Source organism: Canis lupus, chromosome 18 (genome assembly GCF_003254725.2).
Source record: "Canis lupus dingo isolate Sandy chromosome 18, ASM325472v2, whole genome shotgun sequence".
Classification (NCBI taxonomy): Eukaryota; Metazoa; Chordata; class Mammalia; order Carnivora; family Canidae; genus Canis; species Canis lupus.
Window position 1 is genome coordinate 182,868 of NC_064260.1, and position 18,665 is coordinate 201,532.

General features: G+C 60.2%; 1 protein-coding gene across 1 annotated transcript in view; it reads left to right on the forward strand.

Annotated features, from left to right (window-relative positions):
• The window catches only part of ABCA13 (ATP binding cassette subfamily A member 13), a 188,739-nt gene that overhangs the window by 16,822 nt on the left and 153,252 nt on the right, over nt 1-18,665 (forward strand). Inside the window, exons 10-16 of the mRNA XM_049096779.1 lie at nt 685-2,490; nt 5,357-5,463; nt 9,783-9,901; nt 11,568-11,731; nt 11,971-12,050; nt 12,616-12,737; nt 16,385-16,579. Coding sequence (XP_048952736.1) covers nt 685-2,490; nt 5,357-5,463; nt 9,783-9,901; nt 11,568-11,731; nt 11,971-12,050; nt 12,616-12,737; nt 16,385-16,579 — 2,593 coding nt within the window. The remainder of the gene's footprint in view (nt 1-684; nt 2,491-5,356; nt 5,464-9,782; nt 9,902-11,567; nt 11,732-11,970; nt 12,051-12,615; nt 12,738-16,384; nt 16,580-18,665) is intronic.

An 18,665-nucleotide genomic window follows, 5' to 3' on the forward strand; every position in this document is an offset into this window, starting at 1 on the left:
GGGGGGTCGTACTGCCCACAGGAAAAGGTTTTCGGGGGTGGTGATTGGGAAGAGCAGTTGCTGGGTCAGGGGGGTTCTAGGCACGCTCCGAAGGCCCTCTAACTGATGGAGTCGGGTCCGCTCAGGACACTGTTTCACTAAGTCAGAGTTTACTCATCAGAGGTTTTAATCGCACCTGCAGAATCACTTCCCAGCAGCACCTGGGTTAGTGTTGATGCTGCGGTAGGGCCACTGGCTTCCTGTCCTCCTCTACTCTTGTGAGGGAATCCACCTTCTCACCCTCCAGGAGTGACATGGAATGGGCTGTCCCCCCGCCCCGCTGACACATCGCAGCGCCACCCCCCGTCTGAGCGATTTGCTGGGACTTGGAACATTCGGAAAGATGTTCCTCTTGCAGCGAGAAGCAGCTTATCTTGATCTCATCTTCCTGTCTTTTCTAAAACTGAAAGTATGTGGCTTTTGAAGTGGCTAGGTGTGAGGCATCATAATGGGATTACCTGTGAAATTCCTCCGTCGTTTTCATTATTTGGCTCTGAAATCCTAATTTTCATCTGGAATGTGAGTGAGCGTGTCACCTTGTAGCCAGTGTGATCTGTCCGTGTTCCTACTATGAAACAAAGATAGGACTCTAGGCTTTAATCTCCCCACTACTAAACGTGAAATTCAATAAATATTTATTTACAGTTTTGTCCCAAAGGATAAATATCTAGAAATTCTGACACTGGATCAATTTCTTACCACCTCAAAAGAAGACTGTCTGATGAGCATTTTCTTGAGTTTAAAGGAGACTCTAAATCGTCTAATCAAAAGTTCATTTATTTTAGACAATGGAGAATTTTATTTTGATAAAGGTCGAGGAGCGAAGTTCATGAGAGATTTATTTAATGCTCTTCTAAGGGAAACCCCAGGGGAAAATAAGACTGAAAATAATTCGGAGTTCCTTGCGGTCGTGAGTCGGTTGCTCTTCCACATGAACAGCTCTGAGGATCTCCTCCAACTAAGTCATGATCTCAGATCAGCTCTTCGGCTCGTGAGAGAAGCTTCCAGAGAGCTAGCACGTCTCATGGACGAGCTTGTAACCTCTCCTCTCCAGGGCTTCCGTGACTCGTGTCCAACGCTCCGAGGAGTTATACTTGCTAATCTAACTGGTTTGCTTCCCTTTGCAAATAATCCATTTCCTCTAAGAAACAGAGCAACGTTAGAAATTACTGAGAGATTGCTGGGTGTTATCTCAGGAGCTGGTGGAGAGAGTGGTGCCCCAGGCCCCCTCTTGGAAATGTCGGATACCCTGACCATGCTGGTGAGGGACATCGCTGACATGAGCCATCTTGCAGCCTCAGTGACCTCCGCCGTGGAACTTGTGGGGCGAGCCCAGAAAGTTGCCAGGAAGATGGCCACCATGTCTGAAACCCATTCCATCTCCAATACCAGTGACACTATGAAGTTCTTCGACAGTCTCTATTCCATTTTGCAGCAAAGAGTCCGAAATATTGTGAACGAATTAACTGCTTTGCAGAATGTAGACCGTTTCACGTCCGAAAATATAAATGACTTGTTGACGCCATTTATTGACTTGGCTTTTGGGATGATCGGCGTCAAGCCTTCTATTTCACAAGACGCTGATGTTGTCAACACTTCCTCAAGCACATTCTCCTATGTGAACCAGTCCAAGGACTTTTCTGATACTTTGAAAGAAATTGTTGAATTTTTAACTTCTGTGAAAAGCCACTTGGGAACCATGGAGCATCTTACGGCAGCTTTCAGTAATGGGACTCGAATATCTGCTATGGGTTCTGTTAACCTATGGGAGGAAATTTTGGATTGCTTAGATCCCATAAATAATATCATCAACCAGATAGACTTCTTACATCCGAAGCCACTTCCCACGCGTAGTTACCCTCAAGATACGAAATGGGAAAGAACCCGGGAAGTGATCCTGTTTTTTAATGAAATGTTCTCACAAGACAGCACGGAAATCGGGACTTACTTGAGAACAGTGATTGGTCGCACCTTGGAAGCTCTTCGGAATGACTTAGAGAAGGACGACTGGAGTATTTTTAATCTGTCGCTGACATTTGCTCAGCATCCAGACCACCTTTTGAAAGCCATAGAGACAGCTGGAGAGGCCTCCGGTGGAAGAGATGATGCCAGTGGAGCTTTGTTTTCCAACTTCTCTCTGATTCAGGATGTAACGCATCAACAGCTCGAAGAAGCGGTCCAGGTCCTGTTAAGGAGGATGGCATTCGTGGGGGAAGAGCTTCCGCTCAACGATTCTCAGTGGATAAATTCCATGAGAACTGTGTTCCAGCCCATTTTTGAGAGTTTTATGAATGCAGCCACCAGAGAGAAGATCACAGTGGGAAAAGAAGAGACGGTCCCGATGCCTGATTTTCCTTACCTCCTCGAACCGTTGTCAGGTTTCGAGAAGTACCTGAAGGGATTAATTGAATTGGTGGACTACTGGCAAGACGTCCCGCTGATGGATCAAAGGTAATAAAACACCTGATTCACCTCCTTTTTGCGCCCCCTCCTTGCAGTAACTGTAAAACAAGACTATGTAGGAATGGCCTGGAATCAGGTTAGGAAGGCTTCTTGACTTTACCTTGGTTGCCCACTGGGGCTTCCTTCAACACCCGGTGCCTTGAGTCTAGCGTCTTCACGACTTGCCTGGTGATTTGGCATTCAAACGTGTTTTGGATTTACCCAAGAGTGTTTGAAAGGACACTATTCCATTTTCTTTTCTTTTCTTTTTTTTAATTAATTTATTTTTTCACTATTCCATTTTCATAAGTAAAAACTTCTTCTTACTGTATTCACTTGTCCTGAGTGAGGTACATACCCAGTGTCTCCATTCATATACTCGGGCTCCCACAGGTCCTACTCTCTGATAGGCCAATAGGAATATAAGGCTGAAAACTGTGCTTTTAGTTGTCACCATCCCTGGAAAGGGACAGGCAGCTCTTGCCTTCTTTTCTCTCTCTCTCTTTTTTTTTTTTAATTTTTATTTATTTATTTATTTATTTATTTATTTATTTATTTATTTACCTTCTTTTCTCTTTAAAAATTTTACTTTTAAGTAATCTCTGCACCCAACATGGGGCTCAGATTTACAGTTCTGAGATCAAGAGTCGCCGGCTCTACTGACTGAGCCAGCCAGGCGCCCTGGCTTTTTCTCTCCTTAGGTTGATCCACCTCCAAGCACTACCCTCAACCCTGAGGCAGGTCAGGGGAGCCCTGGTCACGTTCTGGAAGCTTCTGCTGCCTGAGGCTGGAGGATTTGTGTCCTGGGTGTGCAGAGTCTCTGAGACGCGGCTCTGTCCACGCCATCCTTCCTGTGTGTGACTGTACAGTTGGGTGGTCCAGGGTCCCTGCCTGTCCCTGCCTTTCTCATTGTCCCACAGGGAGATGGGAGGTGCCACCAGACCCTTGCTCCTCGGCCAGAGAGCCTGACCTATTCCCTGCTGGTTCTGCCGCTAAGGGCTGCAGTTTGAATGCAGCATCCTTGGTAACTTGGCAGGATTTCCTCAGTCAGTGGGACAAGGGTCTCCTGGCAGGAAGAACTATCGCTGCTTCAAAATTTGCATGCTGGCTTTCAGAGCTTCTCGCTTCACGTCTGCGTTGCCTCTGATCCCAGGCCACACGGCGTCAGATTTTAGGCTCTGCTGTGAATTTCCATGTGAGCAGAGGTGGTCCCGGCAATCCCTCTACTCCACCAACTCCAGTTTCCATCTGATGTTGCCATTTCTCTGGGGACGGAGCTTACACTGTGCCCCACGACTGGAAACGAATTGGTTGTGACCTGGCTGTGTGGCCACTAAGGTCACAAGGCTGGGTTCCCCATATCTTAGCCATAAAGTGCTTTCCTTCTCTGTTTTCACTCTTTTTATCATTGGCTTCTTCAATGGGGAAGACAAAAAAATGTTCAGAATAGGTAATCCCAGGGGTCATGGGTTTGAGGCCTGGTGGAGCCCTTTGCTCTGTAGTGTGAGCTCATGGGGCCGGCAGCTCACCTGCGAGCAGGTCCCCAGCATGCCCCAACCTGCCCACCGAGGGCCTGCGGTCTACCCAGATGCCCAGGTGATCCGTGAGCGTGCTCTAGTTTGTGAAATGCTGGTCCCCACCACAGTCTTCATTTTGGAGGCTGAGAAGCCCAGATTTGGGGCAATTCGGTGTCTTTTGCAGTACAATACACCTACTGAGCGAGACGGTACATGGCCTTTGTACATTGAAAAGAAATCATCACTCTTGCTTCCGGGTCAGTGATCTTGTAGGCACAACTGAAATGTAGTAACGAAAATCCCACAATTTACCAAAATATGTAATACCAGCTGCTGATTAGCATAGGGCTCTACACACCGTCATGGGTGATTTGGCCAGAAATGATAGTTATGTCTGTCCTTCTATGGCACTAAAACTCAATTCAGGAATAACCATTTCCTGCCCCCACCAAATATTCTCCAGTTCAACTATATTTTTATCATATCCAAAAATAAAACCTCTTTATTTTGTTCATTCCCAAGTTTAGAGCAACCACTGCCCCCTGTGCCTGGCGTCCCCGGAGGACTCTGTGTTATTCTGCTCTACCTCCGAAAGTATCGAACAGCGTCGCGCTCTCTCGAACCTGCAATCGGCTCGTAGAACCACGTAGACATTTTGTGCTTTTTAAGATTTTTTTTAAAGATTTTTTTATTTATTTATTCATAGAGACACAGAGAGAGAATGAGAGGCAGAGACACAGGCAGAGGGAGAAGCAGGCTCCATGCAGGGAGCCCAACACGGGACTCGATCCCGGGTCCCCAGGATCATGCCCTGGGCTGCAGGTGGTGCTAAACCGCTGAGGCACCCGGGTTGCCCAAGGATGTTCCTTTCCAAGGAATTTCAGGAAACTTCCTTGGGCAGTTGTGCTCTCCATCAGGAGATGTGACCCACAGTGTCAAAAAAAAAAAAAAAAAAAAAAAAGAAAAAGAAAAAGAGAATAAACAGACAGACTTCGTTAAATTCCTTTGCAAGTGGCTTTACGGATGGTGTGGTTTATCTGCTCAGCTGTGTCGGATGCTGAGGATGCTTTCGGGTTTTGGAAAGGGTATTGGCTCATCTCTGAGTGGGACAAGAGCTATTTGGGGTTCAAGAAAAACAAAAAAGAGGTAAATCTGAATTTCTGACCCTTTTCGTCAGAGGAGCGTCTGGCCTCCCGGGCAGAGTCCGTGCTTGCAGAACAGGGGCCCCGTGTGTCCTCGGAGTTGGCCCTGCTGCGTGGGTGCCTGGAGCCTACGTGGGGCGGGTAGGACTTCGGTTCTCGCACCCGGCAGTGATGGCGCGAGCACCGTGTGAGGTCGCGGTCTGTTTTATCCCTCAGTGTGGCAGTGTGTCAGGTCTTCCAGCAGCTGCGGAAGCCCCCGGGAGCCGTCGAGACCCTGCAGAAGGCGACGGCGCTGGCTCTACGTGTGCTCATCATCATTGCAGGTGGGTGCGCGTGTGGCGAGGGTCGTTCGTCTCTGTGCCCGTCCCCAGCCAGGGCGAGCAGCCCCGTCTCTGCCCCTGAGCTGGCCTCTCGGTCTCTGTCTTTGCTCGTGGTCCATGCATCCTCGTCTCCGCGACCCGAGGGCCGGCCGGGGACTGTGGCCTGGGGCTGAGGGCCGCTCTTCCAGGAGGAAGGCCTCCCTCTCTGTCTGCCGTAGCCACGCCAAGCAAGCTGTCGCGTGCGGTTGTCTTGCCCTTACTCCTGTGCCTCCATCCTTAGGGGTCAGTGGTCCTTGAGAGCAGCAACCGTGTCTTCTCTCCTGTGCTCCCGGCACGGAAGTCACATTCCACCCGTGTGTGCGGAGAGACCCCCATGCTGTCCCCGTCCTCTGTAGCCCCCCATGGCCACGTCCTCCCTCCCCGGGGAGCGGGATCTGCGGCTCCCTCAGCTCTGTCTCCGTGGCATCGGGCACGCGTCTGCACTCCCGCAGAACCCTGTATTTATCTCATAAGTGAGCTGATTCATCTGCGGAGATCCGGAGGCCAAGCCCACGGCTGCAAGCCCACGTGCAATCGTCCTGACGCAGGTGGGGCACACGTGAGCTGCCCGACAGGGTGACCGGGTTGTTAGACTTTGTGCAGCGTGCGCAGTGGGTCTGAGCCCGGGCCTGGACCGCCGCTGTTTGGGTGATGCCCCTGTGCACGCCCCTCGCCGCTCCCCTGCGGCGCGTCCCGAGCGGGGCCGCACGGCCCTCAGTGCTGCTAGGCCTCAGGGTGCAGGGACCGGAGCGGCGTCCCCTCGTCCGCAGTGTGGCCGCCCTGGCAAGCCGGTGGCCCGTTGTGATCACGCAAGTGCATCCAGGCGGAGGCCCTGCTATCTGTCTCCAGCTGCACACCCGTGTCGATTTATTTTTTCCTTTTCCTAAAAGTAAATCTCTATTTCCGATTAGAGATGTTGCAAACGCTGGCGATTCTGTTGTGTATCAAGCGTTCACTATCTCGGGACACTTAGGCCGTGGGTGTTTTCGGTGCAAGGGAGCCTGCAAGGGTAAACGGCAAATTGCATCTTTTTCCTGCGTCCCGAATGCTCGGTTGACCTTGAACCCGGCCACCTGTAGACACGTAGTCATCCTGGTGCTTCTCAGAGAGTACCAGCCAGGGTCCGACGTAGTGGCCTTCAGTGGCCTGCAGGGAAGCCGGGCCGTGTTCTGCGGCGCAGCTGTTAAGGGGGCGGACCTGCCACTGCATTGGCCGCACAGTCAGTTCTGAACGTGTGATTTCATTTCAAGGGAACTCCGGCACATCCTGGCCCGGCGTCCCTGTCACCTGCAGCAGGAGGGTGGGACCGGCTCGGCGGGGTGAGGATCTGGGGTGGGCGCCCGGGTCCCTGCCGCACATCACACACAAGGAAGAGCGCTCAGGCCGTGACTTGCTGTGCAAAATACCGTAGTATTTTGCAAAATACACGTAGTTTGCGTGTCCATCTGGTGTCACCACCAGAAAAGTCGTCATTTCTGGGCTCCAGATCGAATACTTGAAACCTCTGAGAACTGTCGCTGGAGGACGGGGCGTGTGGCCTGACGGGCTCCCGGAACCGGAGGGACTGGGCCTCTTTGACCTTCTGGTTTGCCAAATTGCCAGATCGAAGCCTGGGGAGTGGGAGCGGGTTGCCAGGACCTGGGAGCGCAGTGGTCGGGGGCCGTCCCCAGCAGAGGAGGCTGGGGTGGCCGGCGGGAAGGGTCCCTGAGGCCAGTGGGGCTGCAGAGCCAGAGCGGGGCATCCGACGCGTCCAGGGCCAGGAGGAGCGCCGCAGCAGGTGGGGGGCCGGGGGGCCACAGGGCGGCAGGCGTGCCCGGGAGCGTGCATGACAGCCCTGACGGCAGCCCGCAGTCGCCCCCGGCCTGACCCTGCCCGGCCGCCGCGCCCACCCGTCCCGGCTGGTCAGTTCAGAGCAGGAAAACGCGGGTGGACCTGGACCCGGCCTAGAGCCGCGGCCAGTGGTGCTTCACCGGAGCGCCCGACGCCCTTGCAGGTTCGGGTAACGCAACTCCTGAACACGCCGTCGTGTCTCATTCAAAGCAGGGGATTCATTTGTCCCAAAGGGAGACGCTGCCGTGTTCTGGGGGACGTTACTCAGGAGACACATTTTGCAGGTTTTACGGTCGGGAGATGTGTGCTCAAAATCCGGGAAATAGCGACATTAATGAGAAACTAAGCAAATGCGGCTCTCGGGTGGTCGCTTCCGCACAGCATGGCTTTGGGTCCATCCCGCGCTGCGTGTCCTGTAGGCCCTTGAACGGAGCGGGGTACGGGCCCCTCGTGCAGCCAAGACCCACGTGTAACTCTGACCCACACAGCTCAAGTCCGTGTTGTTCAAGGGTCACCGGGAGTTTAAATTTTTTTTTTTTAATTATTTTGGAGAAACAATGTGATCATGTAAGAAGCACAACTGGACTTTCTGCAAAACCAGAAAAAAAGTATTTTAAAGTTTTCGCTGCTCCTGACAACACCTCTCACTTTGGGTGATGAGCAAGGCGCCACTGTTCAGCAGGTGCCTTTTGGGTGCGAAGGTGCGGCTGGGGCGAGCAGCGACGGGGGACGAGCCCCGGGCAAAGGCCCTGTGCGGTTGCCCAGGGCGTGCAGTTGCCCGCTAGGGGCGCCGAGGGGCGGGCTTGGTGCTGGGGAAGGCTGTGGGTTGTGCAGGGGCTGCAGGGGGAGCACGGGGAGCGAGCAGGGTCCTTGGGCCACTCCCTGCGGTGCACGTGAGATGGGCGAGTCCCGTGGACACCGTATGGGAGGGCAGAGGTGGTGTCCAAGGCCCGGGCTCCGCCGTCTTCACGGAGCAGAGAGTCTCCCGGGATGGAACACGGGCTCCCGAGGAGCGTCCCCTCGGGTGGCGGCTCCCGGGCTGGCCGCTTCGGGGACCCAGGGGGACAGCAGCCTGGGGGGGGGTGCAGCAGGGCGGCCTTTGCTGAGCAGGAGCCTCGGGCCCTGGGGACGGGCCTGGGGGCTGCGCCGGAGTCTCTGAGTCGAGGGGCTTCGTGAGCTGCTCCGTGGAACCGTCGTGAGCAGTCCGGGCACGGGGCCGAGCCGACCCGGGGCCACTGCTGGGTCGAGGCCCTGGTGCTGCCGGGCCGGTGCGCTCACCCCCGGGCCCTCGGCGCCGGCAAACCCGCGGGGGTCAGCGTCCTCTCCTGGGACGTTGAGCAGAGGTCCTTTCAGGTCATCTCGGGTGAGCGCGGGCCTGTCCGGGCTGCAGCGCCGGGGGGCAGCTCGGCCGCGCTGCCTCTGCACCTGCTCGTCGGGGCCCGGCCCTGAGCCCCAAACCTTCCCACTAACTCCTAGACAGGCTTGGAGGGTTTTGGTCACATCAGCCGTTAAAAAGCATTGGGAGGAAGAACATTCCAGAAAGTCACAAACTATCTTAAGCCCGTAGTATGTGCAAGGCTGTGGGGCTGGGAGGCATGGGTGCCCGGTGGGAGCTTTTACTCTTACCTTTAGTTAGCAATGTTTCTTTTTTTTTTTTTTTTTAAAGATTTTATTTATTCATTCATGAGACACAGAGAGAGAGAGAGAGAGAGAGAGAGGCAGAGACACAGGCAGAGGGAGAAGCAGGCTCCCTGCGGGGAGCCCGATGCAGGACTCGATTCCAGGACCCCGGGGTCACGCCCTGGGCCGGAGGCAGACGCTCAACCCCGGGCGTCCCCGTTCAAATGTTTCTTCTAGGCTATTTGGGAGGAAGCGGGTGTGCGGTGTGTGCCGGGCGAATGGAGCCCTGGCCGTGAAGTTCGGTGAAGCGGTTCTGACCTCGGTAACGGCCAAGGGCGGCTTCCCAGGGGCAGGGCTCCGCACCGTGAGACGTCGCCGCCATCACCTGCCGTGTCCCCTGAGCAGGGGCCCCGTGACCTGGGGCTGGGCCGCGAGGTTGGGGGGTCCCGGGGGCCTCGCACCGACCGACCGTGGGGATAACGCGCCCTCAAGCCGGGGCACCTTGGGAGTCGCAGAGGGTGCTGCCCACAGCCCCTCCAGGGCGGTCAGGGCGCCGAGACGGCCCCGGGCGCACCCGCTGCACCGGGACCTGCCCAAAGGGCTGCGGAAGGGGGCCCGGCCGTGGGGGGAGCAGGTGCACCGTTTCTGAACATTTACCCCCTAAAAATACCCAGACGTCTGCGACTCCGAAGCCATGGCTTCCCCTTTCCTACCCTGAATGTGCGTTTTGATGATCTCAGGATGTCGATGAATCTGTAACTCCGTTTCCGGGGGTTTCCGGGGGTTTCCGGATGTTTCCGGCTGACCTGTCTGTCCCTGTGTTTCCCCTGCAGATAACCCTTCTCTGACCAGGGACGTTCTGTGCGCTGCTCTGAGCTGCAAGCAAGACGGGACGCGGCGTCTCCTTGTCCCTGTCCTCCGGGTGGCCGCCTGGGGGCTGGACCACTACGAGGTTTGTCGTCCCCGCGGGTGGGTCCCTGGAGCTCGTTCAACCCAAATGGCCGTGTGGAGCTGCCCGGTGGGTCTGAGCTGAACTGTTAGCCCGCGGCCCTCGTCCCCGAGGCGTTGGCCAGGGTCCCTGGGGGCGGGCCCAGGCGTTCCTGCGCAGGGTGTCGGGTTTCCGGAACCCCACACGCTGGCCCCTGAGCCTCAACAGCACAATTCCTAATTGCTGTAGTGTTTTTTTTTTAATCTTACTTACTTATCAGAGTGAGAGAGGGGACGAGCAAGAGCAGGGGCAGAGGGAGGAGCAGGCTCCCTGCTGAGCAGGGCCCGGACGCGGGATTCGATCCCAGATCGCCGAGCCGGAGGCAGATGCTCGGCTGACCAGCGTGGCCGTGTGGGCTCCTGACGTGGTCGGTGTCCTGCCCCCGTACGCAGCTGTTACCAGCGCTGTGGGGCCCGAACGCGGCCGTGCTGACGCTGGGTATACCACAGAGGTGGAGAAATTCTACCGATAAGAGCTTTTTTCCCCAGAGAGCCACTTCTTGAACGTTCCCCAGCCCGTCGTGGGCTCCGAGCAAGGGCAGTGGGGAGCGCGGGGAGCCCGGGGAGCCGGCCGCCGGGTGGGCCAGCCATAGCCTCGTCTTGGTGACCCGGGTGGGGCCCAGGGAGCAGCGGGTGACGCGCCCGGGCCGCTGGGCGGCCGATGCATTGGGACCGTCCGACTCTCCCTCCCTCCCGGGCCGAGGGGACCTCCGACCCGTAATAACGTGGATCCACACGAAGAAGCCCCAAGAGATGCTTCGGGAGTGCCGCGCGGGGCAGAGTCCTCACTCTCGGCTGCCCTGAAGCCCCGGCTCATCCCTGGCTGGCGGCGACTGAGCCGTCTGAGGGGAAGCTGGAGGCCCTGCCTCTGGGACGTGGGGCCTCGAGGGCGGGGCCAGGCCTGCAGGAGCGAGGCTCTTAGGAACCGAAATACCGTCGTCCGGCTCGCTGGAAGGTGCCCCGGGCCCCGCAGCCGGCAGACGGCATATGGCCAACAGCCTAGGGGGTGCTGTCGGCGCCGGCGTAGGGGTCCCCGGGAGGGAGCGCCCTGCGGAGCCGGTGGTCGGGACGGGGACCAGCTCTCGCCGGCTCCTTGCCGCCCTCAGCACGGAGCTCAGCGGAGACGGAACACAAAGTGCGCTGGACTGTGAAGCAGGGAGTCCAGACGTGGAGCTCGTGGACTTGGTCGGCCCAGGCCTCTGACCGCGTCCCCGGGTCCCGGCCGTGTTTACCCCCTGAGGGCTGCAGTGTCCCCGCGGAGCACGGGGCGCGCGGCCCTGTGCGGCTCCCGCGGGCTCAGACCTGCAGCCCCAGCCCGACCCGCCTGCGGCCGCACCCACGGCTGCGAGGACGGCCTCCGGGCAGCGGAGTCCCCTCGCGGGGTGTGTGTCTCCGTGGTCTCCGCGTGGCCCCGCGAGTCACAGCCTCCTTTGCGAGGGAAGCTCCTGGTGGTTTCGAGGGAAAGTGTCAGAAGCCACGTTTGGCAGGAATACTCTGTTACGTGTCGACGTACCTCGGACACCTTCCTTCCGGGCCGGCCGCCCTGGGTGTGCTGAGCGCCGGCCGAGCGCCAGGAGACGGGACGGGAGCCCCACGAGCACACGCTCTGACTAGACCTTCTGTTTCTCTAGGAAATACAGACGATGTGGTCCTCGCCCCCTCGGCTGAGCTGTGAGAGCCTGGGCCGGAACCTGTCCACCTCCCTGCGGCGTCTCAGGGGCGGCCTGGAGCCCGCGGCCGGCCGGGGCTGTGAGTGCCCGTCGCCGCTGCTCGCGGCTCAGCGGCTCGTGCCCACGTACGTACGGGCCGGGGCCGTCTGTTCTAGGTGACCTTTCCACATTCCTGGGAAGCCACTTATGAGGCATCGTCGCCGCCGGGGCTCCGGGGACCCTGCTGGAGTTGGGGAGGCCGTGGGCGCCGGCACCCGGAGGGCAGTGGGAGATGTGGGCTGGGTGATTCCCTGGGGGCTCCCGCTCACCCCCGCTTCTGCTGCTCCATGTCACTCGCGTCAGCTCTGGCTTCCTGCTGTTGTAGGTTGGCCCACGGCTTCCAGAGGGCCTGGCGGGCTCGGCTTCCCGGGCTGACCTTCCTGAGCAACGTCACGGCGGCCGAGGGTAAGGCGGCTCCTCCGGGTCCGCGTCGTCACCCAGGGCGGGCGCCCCCCCCCCCCGCCCCCGCAGACGTGGGCCATCGGCAGAGACCGTGTGGAGGGGAAGTCGCGCTACGGGACGGCGAGTTCGGGCTCAGGGGAGCCCGGGGACGTCCTGGCACCCCCGAGCGGGAGGGAGCTTCCCGTCCGCCGAGCCGACGGTTCTCAGCGCCCGTGATGCGCCCACACGCTTGTGCAGGGCGTTTGGGAAACTCCCTACCTGATCCTCCGCTTGGTAGAAAGAGCGGGATAAGGCCTGCAGGCGCCGGCCTCCATGCCCGGGAAGCAGGCCTCTCCGGGGCAGATCCCTCGGGGCGCGGGGCTCCGGGAGTGTGGTCGACGGTCGGGGAGCCGCACGGCCCGGGCGTGTGTTTTGGGGTGAACGGCCTCGCTCCTTGGAGGGAGGGCACGTCTCTGTCCAGCGTCACCCCGGGCTGGTGATCCTAGCCAGGCTGCGCCGGGGACCCTTGTAGTCACAGCGGCCGGGACGTTAATTATGACGGGATCTCCTCCCTTTGATGCTTTTTCAGATGTAAAAGTCAAAGATCTGATGCAGGACACCTCCAGGCTGACCGGCGAGCTCCGCTCCTCCATCCACATCTCCGACGACACTATCCACAGAATCCTAGAGGCCGGTGTCTCGGGTCTGCAGGTGTGGGCCGCCGTGCCTCTGCCCCCTCCCGGCCAGCCTGGTGCCGTGGGCCGCGTCCCCGGCCCCTGTCATCGTCTGCGGGGCAGTCGGTGGCTGCGGGCGGGAAGGAAGGGGAGGCGTCCCTGTCATGCCAGGACCTTGGCATCTCTAATGTCACGGCATTGTCTTTTTGGGGCTGGAAAGGGTAACTCGGCACTGATGTTTACTCTCGCTGGTCCCAGCCCACATGCACGGCACCCCGGGGGCCTGCCGGCTTACGTGGGGTTTGCAGAATTCTCAACAACACGCAAACCCGTGTGCCGTCCGGGGGCGTGTGGAGGGAGGCTCATCGTGTCAGCGGTCGGGTGGTGAGCTGCGTCCTGTCACCGCGGTGGCGACGAGGCCAGTGCACCCGGGCGGGGGGTGCACGAGCCGCCCGATGCCGCCCGTCGTTTGTGTGCAGAGGCTGGAAGAGCGAGTCCACGTCTCCGGGCTGCAGTCGCCTGAGCCTGAGCTCGAGCTTTTCTGAGGGGCCTCTCAAGCGCTTGCAGTTGGCATTTGACTTTCTGCTCTGAGAACCTTCCAGAAGCCGTGACGACGGCTCTCAAGTGAAGGTGTTTATTGGCAGCCAGCGGGGCCCCGGTGACATTTAATCTCACGTTGATTTTGGTTAAGCGGGGTCCCGGGCAACCCTCCGGGTACATTGGTTTTATTTATTTATTTATTTATTTATTTATTTATTTACTTACTTATTTTAAATTATTTATTTATTATTTATTGTGCATCGGCTACAGGCGCGCAGTTGAGGGTTGGCGGCGCCCCCGTGTCCCGTCTGTCGTGTTTCCATAGTGCTTGCAGCGTCTCAGACTCTCACAATTGTTACACACGCCTGTGAGCCGTGGTTACGGTTCGCTGTGAGCGCAGGTGGTGGTTAGCGGTTTGGAGCGATAAAGTAGTTTTAATTTTTTATTTTAATTTTTTAAAAAAGATTATTTATTCATGAGAGACTCAGAAAGAGAGGCAGAGACCCAGGCAGAGGGAGACGCAGGCTCCGTGCAGGGAGCCCGATGTGGGACTCGATCCCGGGACCCTGGGGTCATGCCCTGGGCCGAAGGCAGATGCTCCACCGCTGAGCCGCCCGGGAGTCCCAATAAAGTACTTTTTAATCCAGAAATATATTTTAAGTGACGTCCTGCTGTTGCACACTTAGTAGGCCGCAGCACGGACATGAGCCTTCCGTCCCCGGGAAAGCAGAAGCTTCAGCTGACTCGTGTTACCGCGACTCTGGCTTTGGCGCAGCGCTCTGGGACGGAGCCTGCTGCCCCCCGACGCCCCGTCCTTCAGAATAACCTGCGTTAGGGCAGAGTGGGCAGAGCCAGGAAACCGGAACTCAAGCGATGGCATCAGTCGTCTGTGGCGAGTCGCGCCGTTGTCCTCCCGGGAAGCTGCCGGAGGCGGTTCCCGAACACCTGGTCCGCGTGGGGTCGGACCCGAGGTGCAGCCGGGCGCCTGGTGGGGAAGCAGGGTTAGGGTCCCTGTGGCTCCCGCATGGGAGCAGAGGCTGGCGGCGCCTGGCAGCCAGCAGGTGTCACCGGCGCTCCACGCCGCAGGCCGTCCCACCCCGTCCCACCTGGCGCCCTTGCTGTCCAGACCCTGGGTGTCCAGACCCCAGGGCGGGGTGGTGGTGGGAGGAGGGGGGGAGCCTTCCTGCGACTCCACTAGGCTTCGCTCGCTACATGAATCCCCGGACCCGCCGGTGTCCCCAGGTCCTTGGGATGGCTCTGCGTCGGGGACCGGGCGGCGCTGGGGGGCCCGGTACTTTCTGGGCCGCCCGGCTCCCGGCAGCGCCGTGGCCGCGACCTCCACGTCCTCTTCCCTGGGCTCGTCGGTCCTGCCCCGAGCCAGGGTGCGGATTTGTCACATCAGGTTCATAGGTGGCCACAGGGAATGTGTATCAGGGGCACGAGGGCCCTGGACAGACCCGGACAGACGGCAGCAGCCCTCATTCATTCATTCATTCATTCATTCACTGGAAACCTCCCTTTCCGCCAGGTGCCCTTCCTGAAGCGCTAAGGGATTGGGGTGGGGGGCAGAGGGCAGGTGGGGGCGGCTCAGCAGGGAGAGTGGGTGCGGGCCCAGCGCCCTCGGCCTCTCCTGGAGCCTCTGTCCCTCCTGAGGGTCCTCGTGCCAGTGGTGCGTCGTCACCAGCGCAGTGAGGCCGAGCTGGCCATCTGCGTCTGGTTGGGAGGCCGCCGACTGGCACCTCGTGTTCGGTCAAGCACCAGCGTCACTGCTGTCGTGAACGTGTTCCCGAGGGCAGATGAACGTCTACGTCCAAGGTCGGTGTGCTAAGACCACCATGTGGGTGGGCCTTGTCCAATCAGTTGACGGTTGTAAGGGGAAAGCCTTTGACCCCAGGAGGAGAGGAGTCTGCCCCCAGCTCCCGCGGCAGTTCTTCCATCTGCAGCCCCTGCCCCGCCCATCCCATGGGTCTGGGGCTCAGACCGCTGAGCACCTGGGCCGAGTCCTTAAAACACCCCCACACACAGATACCCGGTGTCTCCCGTTCCTTCCTGACTTCCCTGGGCTCCTTAGGTGTCACAGGAAGGCCCCTGATAAGTCAACGGCGGCATCTCTTCCCAGGGGTCTTCTTGGCCCCAGCGGGTTGCCCGATTCTGTGCGTCCCGGCGTCCACACCACCGGGAAGTCCGTCCGTGAGACTCTGCCCCGTGCCTATCCCGCTGCACAGGCCGCTAGTGGACGGCCGCCCCCGCGCAGGGACACGGCAGATGCGCTCCCTGTGGCGGGTACAGGGGTACGCGGGTCCACAGGGTCCACAGGGTCCACAGGGTCCACAGGTCCATGGGATCTGCGGGTTCCAGGGGTTCATGGGTTCATGGGTCCACAGGTCCAGGGGTCTGGGGGGGGGTCAAAGGGTCCATGGGTCTGCAGGTCCAAGGATCCATGGGGTCCAGGGGTGCATGGGGTCAGGGGGTCCGGGGGTCCAGGAGCCCACGGGGTCCAGGGTGGGCCATCAGCGGTGCTGGGCAGCCCGGGTCCCTCCTGAGCGGCGGGCTGTTTGTTTTAAAAACCGTGACCAGGCAGCCCCGGGGGCACAGCGGTTTAGTGCCGCCTGCAGCCCAGGGTGTGACCCCAGGGTCCTGGGATCGAGTCCCACGTCGGGCTCCCTGCATGGAGCCTGTGTCTTCCTCTGCCTGTGTCTCTGCCTCTCTCTCTCTGTGTCTCTATGAATAAATAAATAAAATCTAAGAAAAAAAAAAAAAACAAGCAAAAACCGTGACCACCTGTGAGCTGGTCTCCCCTGAAAGATGAGGGAGGAAGGGAGGCGGAGGTCGGAGGCGGAGGCCTCACGGGGCAGGGTCAGCGGCCGGGTGGGGCCGCGGTGCAGGGGGGAGGCCGGAGGGTCACACGGGGCGTCTGTGCACGTGGCGGGAACGTCCCCACTCAAACCGTGAGGACCCAACAGAGGTTGGGGCTCCATGTATCTGTGGGTAAATCCTCAGGCCTTGGGGGAGGGGGGCGAGCGCAGAGGCTCTGTGCCGGGGCGGCCGGGTGCTGGGGGGTGGGGGTTGTGTGCCAGGGAGGAGTCGGGGCTCCTCGCTGGGGGCTCTGGGCCGGTTGCGCCCCCTGACCTCCTGCTCCGACAGGTGCTCCCCGGTGCCCTGGCGCTGGCTCTGTCTGGGAGGTGCGACGCCGACATCCTGCGCCCACTGCTGGCGTTTCCCGAGGACCCCACGTCTGCGCAGGCGGCCAGGGAGCTGTGTGGCCTGCCCGGGCCCCGGGCCTACGCGCTTGTCGTGTCCCTGACTCAGAACCTGGACCTGCGGAGGCTCATTTACAAAGTAAGGGGGTGACTGCTGGGGGGGCCTGGCTCGGCGCACGGCGCCCCTCGGCACTGACCTGTCCCCGGCGGGGGCGGCAGGTGCGGGTCCCCAGCTGACCTCCGGGTCTCGTGCTTGCTGGTTCTGGGGTGGTGCCCGGGATGCAAGCGCTCAGGTCGCCGTCCGGGCCCTCCCAACCCCCGGTCCTGGAATCGGGCCCCTTGGGACACTTGACACCACACGGTGACAGTCGGTGTGGTCAGTGCGAGGAACAGCCCCACCTAAACCCTGGGGCCGGGTTCCCGCCCCTTTAAGGGCCCTTCCGAGGGCACCACTGGGGCAGCGGATTCCTGTGGCCGGGCCAGCACCCTGGCCGAGGCGGGAGCCGCTCCCACCGTCCGTGGCCCTGGTGCCCAGGAACCAGCTCACACCTGCCCCCACACTCCTGCTCGCAGTGGGGCGAGGGGAGGGGGCTCTGAGACATCCCAGGACAGTGTGTGGGACGGGGATGACAATGGGTGGGGAGCACGGCCGACCCGGGGCGCCCTCACCCTGCACTGAACCCCCCACCCCCGTGGGCAGGGAGCACGGCCGACCCGGGGCGCCCTCACCCCCCACCGACTGCTCTCTGGGCTCCACCTCTTCTTGTCCTCTGTCCCCACTGAGTCTGGGAGTCGCCCCCACCCGTAGGGACAGGCCTGGGTCCTCGAGTCCCCCAGGGGTGGTTTGCTGACGCCTGGGCTGCTCAGAGATGCCACAGGTGTGTCAGGGCGGCGAGGGGGCTCTGGGTGCCCGGCCCGGAGGTCAGCTGTGGAGGCTGGAGCTGGGGGCTTCGATCCCAACCCCATCTCCTCTGTGGTCTCCCTCCCGTGGGTCCGTGAGGGTCACACACGCACACGTTCTGAGATCGAATGCTAATTAATGTCAGATCGCGTGCATGTAAAAGTCTGTAAGGAGGAGGGAAGCTCCCCTGAGGGTCCCCCCTGTGCAAGGCCACCCTGCCCAGGAGGCTGGATGGACACCGCCGCTGACGTGTGCGTGGTTTGGTCCCACGTTCGTTGCGCCCCAAGTCTGCCGCGGCCCCAAAGCCAGTGTCTTGGGGCCCGCAGATGCTCTCAGGGGCCCCCAACTTGAGATCGGTGCTTCCAGACAGGAACCCTGAGGAGCGATCGAGAGGAGGTGTGGGTTGGGGCCAGGCTCCCAGGCAGAAGGAGGAGGGCGCCGCTGACCGCGCGAGTCCTGGGCCGGAGCCTCGGGTGCCTGGCTGTCGGAAGCCGAGGGGACCCGGTTCTGCGGGAGGGGAGGTGGGGGGAAGTCCAGCCTGGGTGGAATGCGGGGCCCCGCACACCCACTCGCCCGCCCGAACCCCCCGCTCCCCGACACCGGGGCAGGACCCATGAGGCTGCCAGTGCTGTGGCCCCATCCGTCGTCTCTGGCACACAGGCGCCCGGACGCCTCCCCTGCAGGCCGCGGCGACGACGGCCGGTAGACACGGGCTCCCGCCTGCCAGCGAGCCTGGGCTGAGCCCGGCCGGGGGTTGGGGGGTGGAGGAGCAGTGGCCTCCGGCCCGCAGGTCAGCGCGCAGCCGCCGCCGCCGAGGCGCAGGTGCAGACGCTGATGAGCAGAAGCAGGTGGCAGTGACAGGGCCTCGGCCTGGGTCCCAAAGCCCAAAAAATTCAGTGTGCAAATGAACGTGGACGGAGGAGGCCCCCGTGGTTCCCTCCTTCCCTTGGAAAGAGGCCGCGGCTCCTCATTCATCCATTTACCCAACAAACCCCGCGTCGCGGCGCTGCTCCCCGAGGCCGGCAGCTCCTAAGGCACGTGTCCCCGCCCCCCGGGACCCGGACAGCGCAGAGGGCCGGGTCGGTGGTGGCGCGGAGGCTTCCAGGGGCGCTGCTGTCCCTAGGGCCCGTGGACTCCGACATGAGGCTCCTCGCCGTGCTCGCGTCTACTCGTCCACGAAGCAGGCGGCCACGTGTCCAGATGAGGACCGAACCGCGCGGTTCTAGCGGTACGTGGAGGCGGTTCCCCCGTAAGGACGGCCGCCTCTGCACCCTCCTAAATGTCCGCGGTTTAGGCGCCTCCAAGGTCAAGAGAAATATGTTGA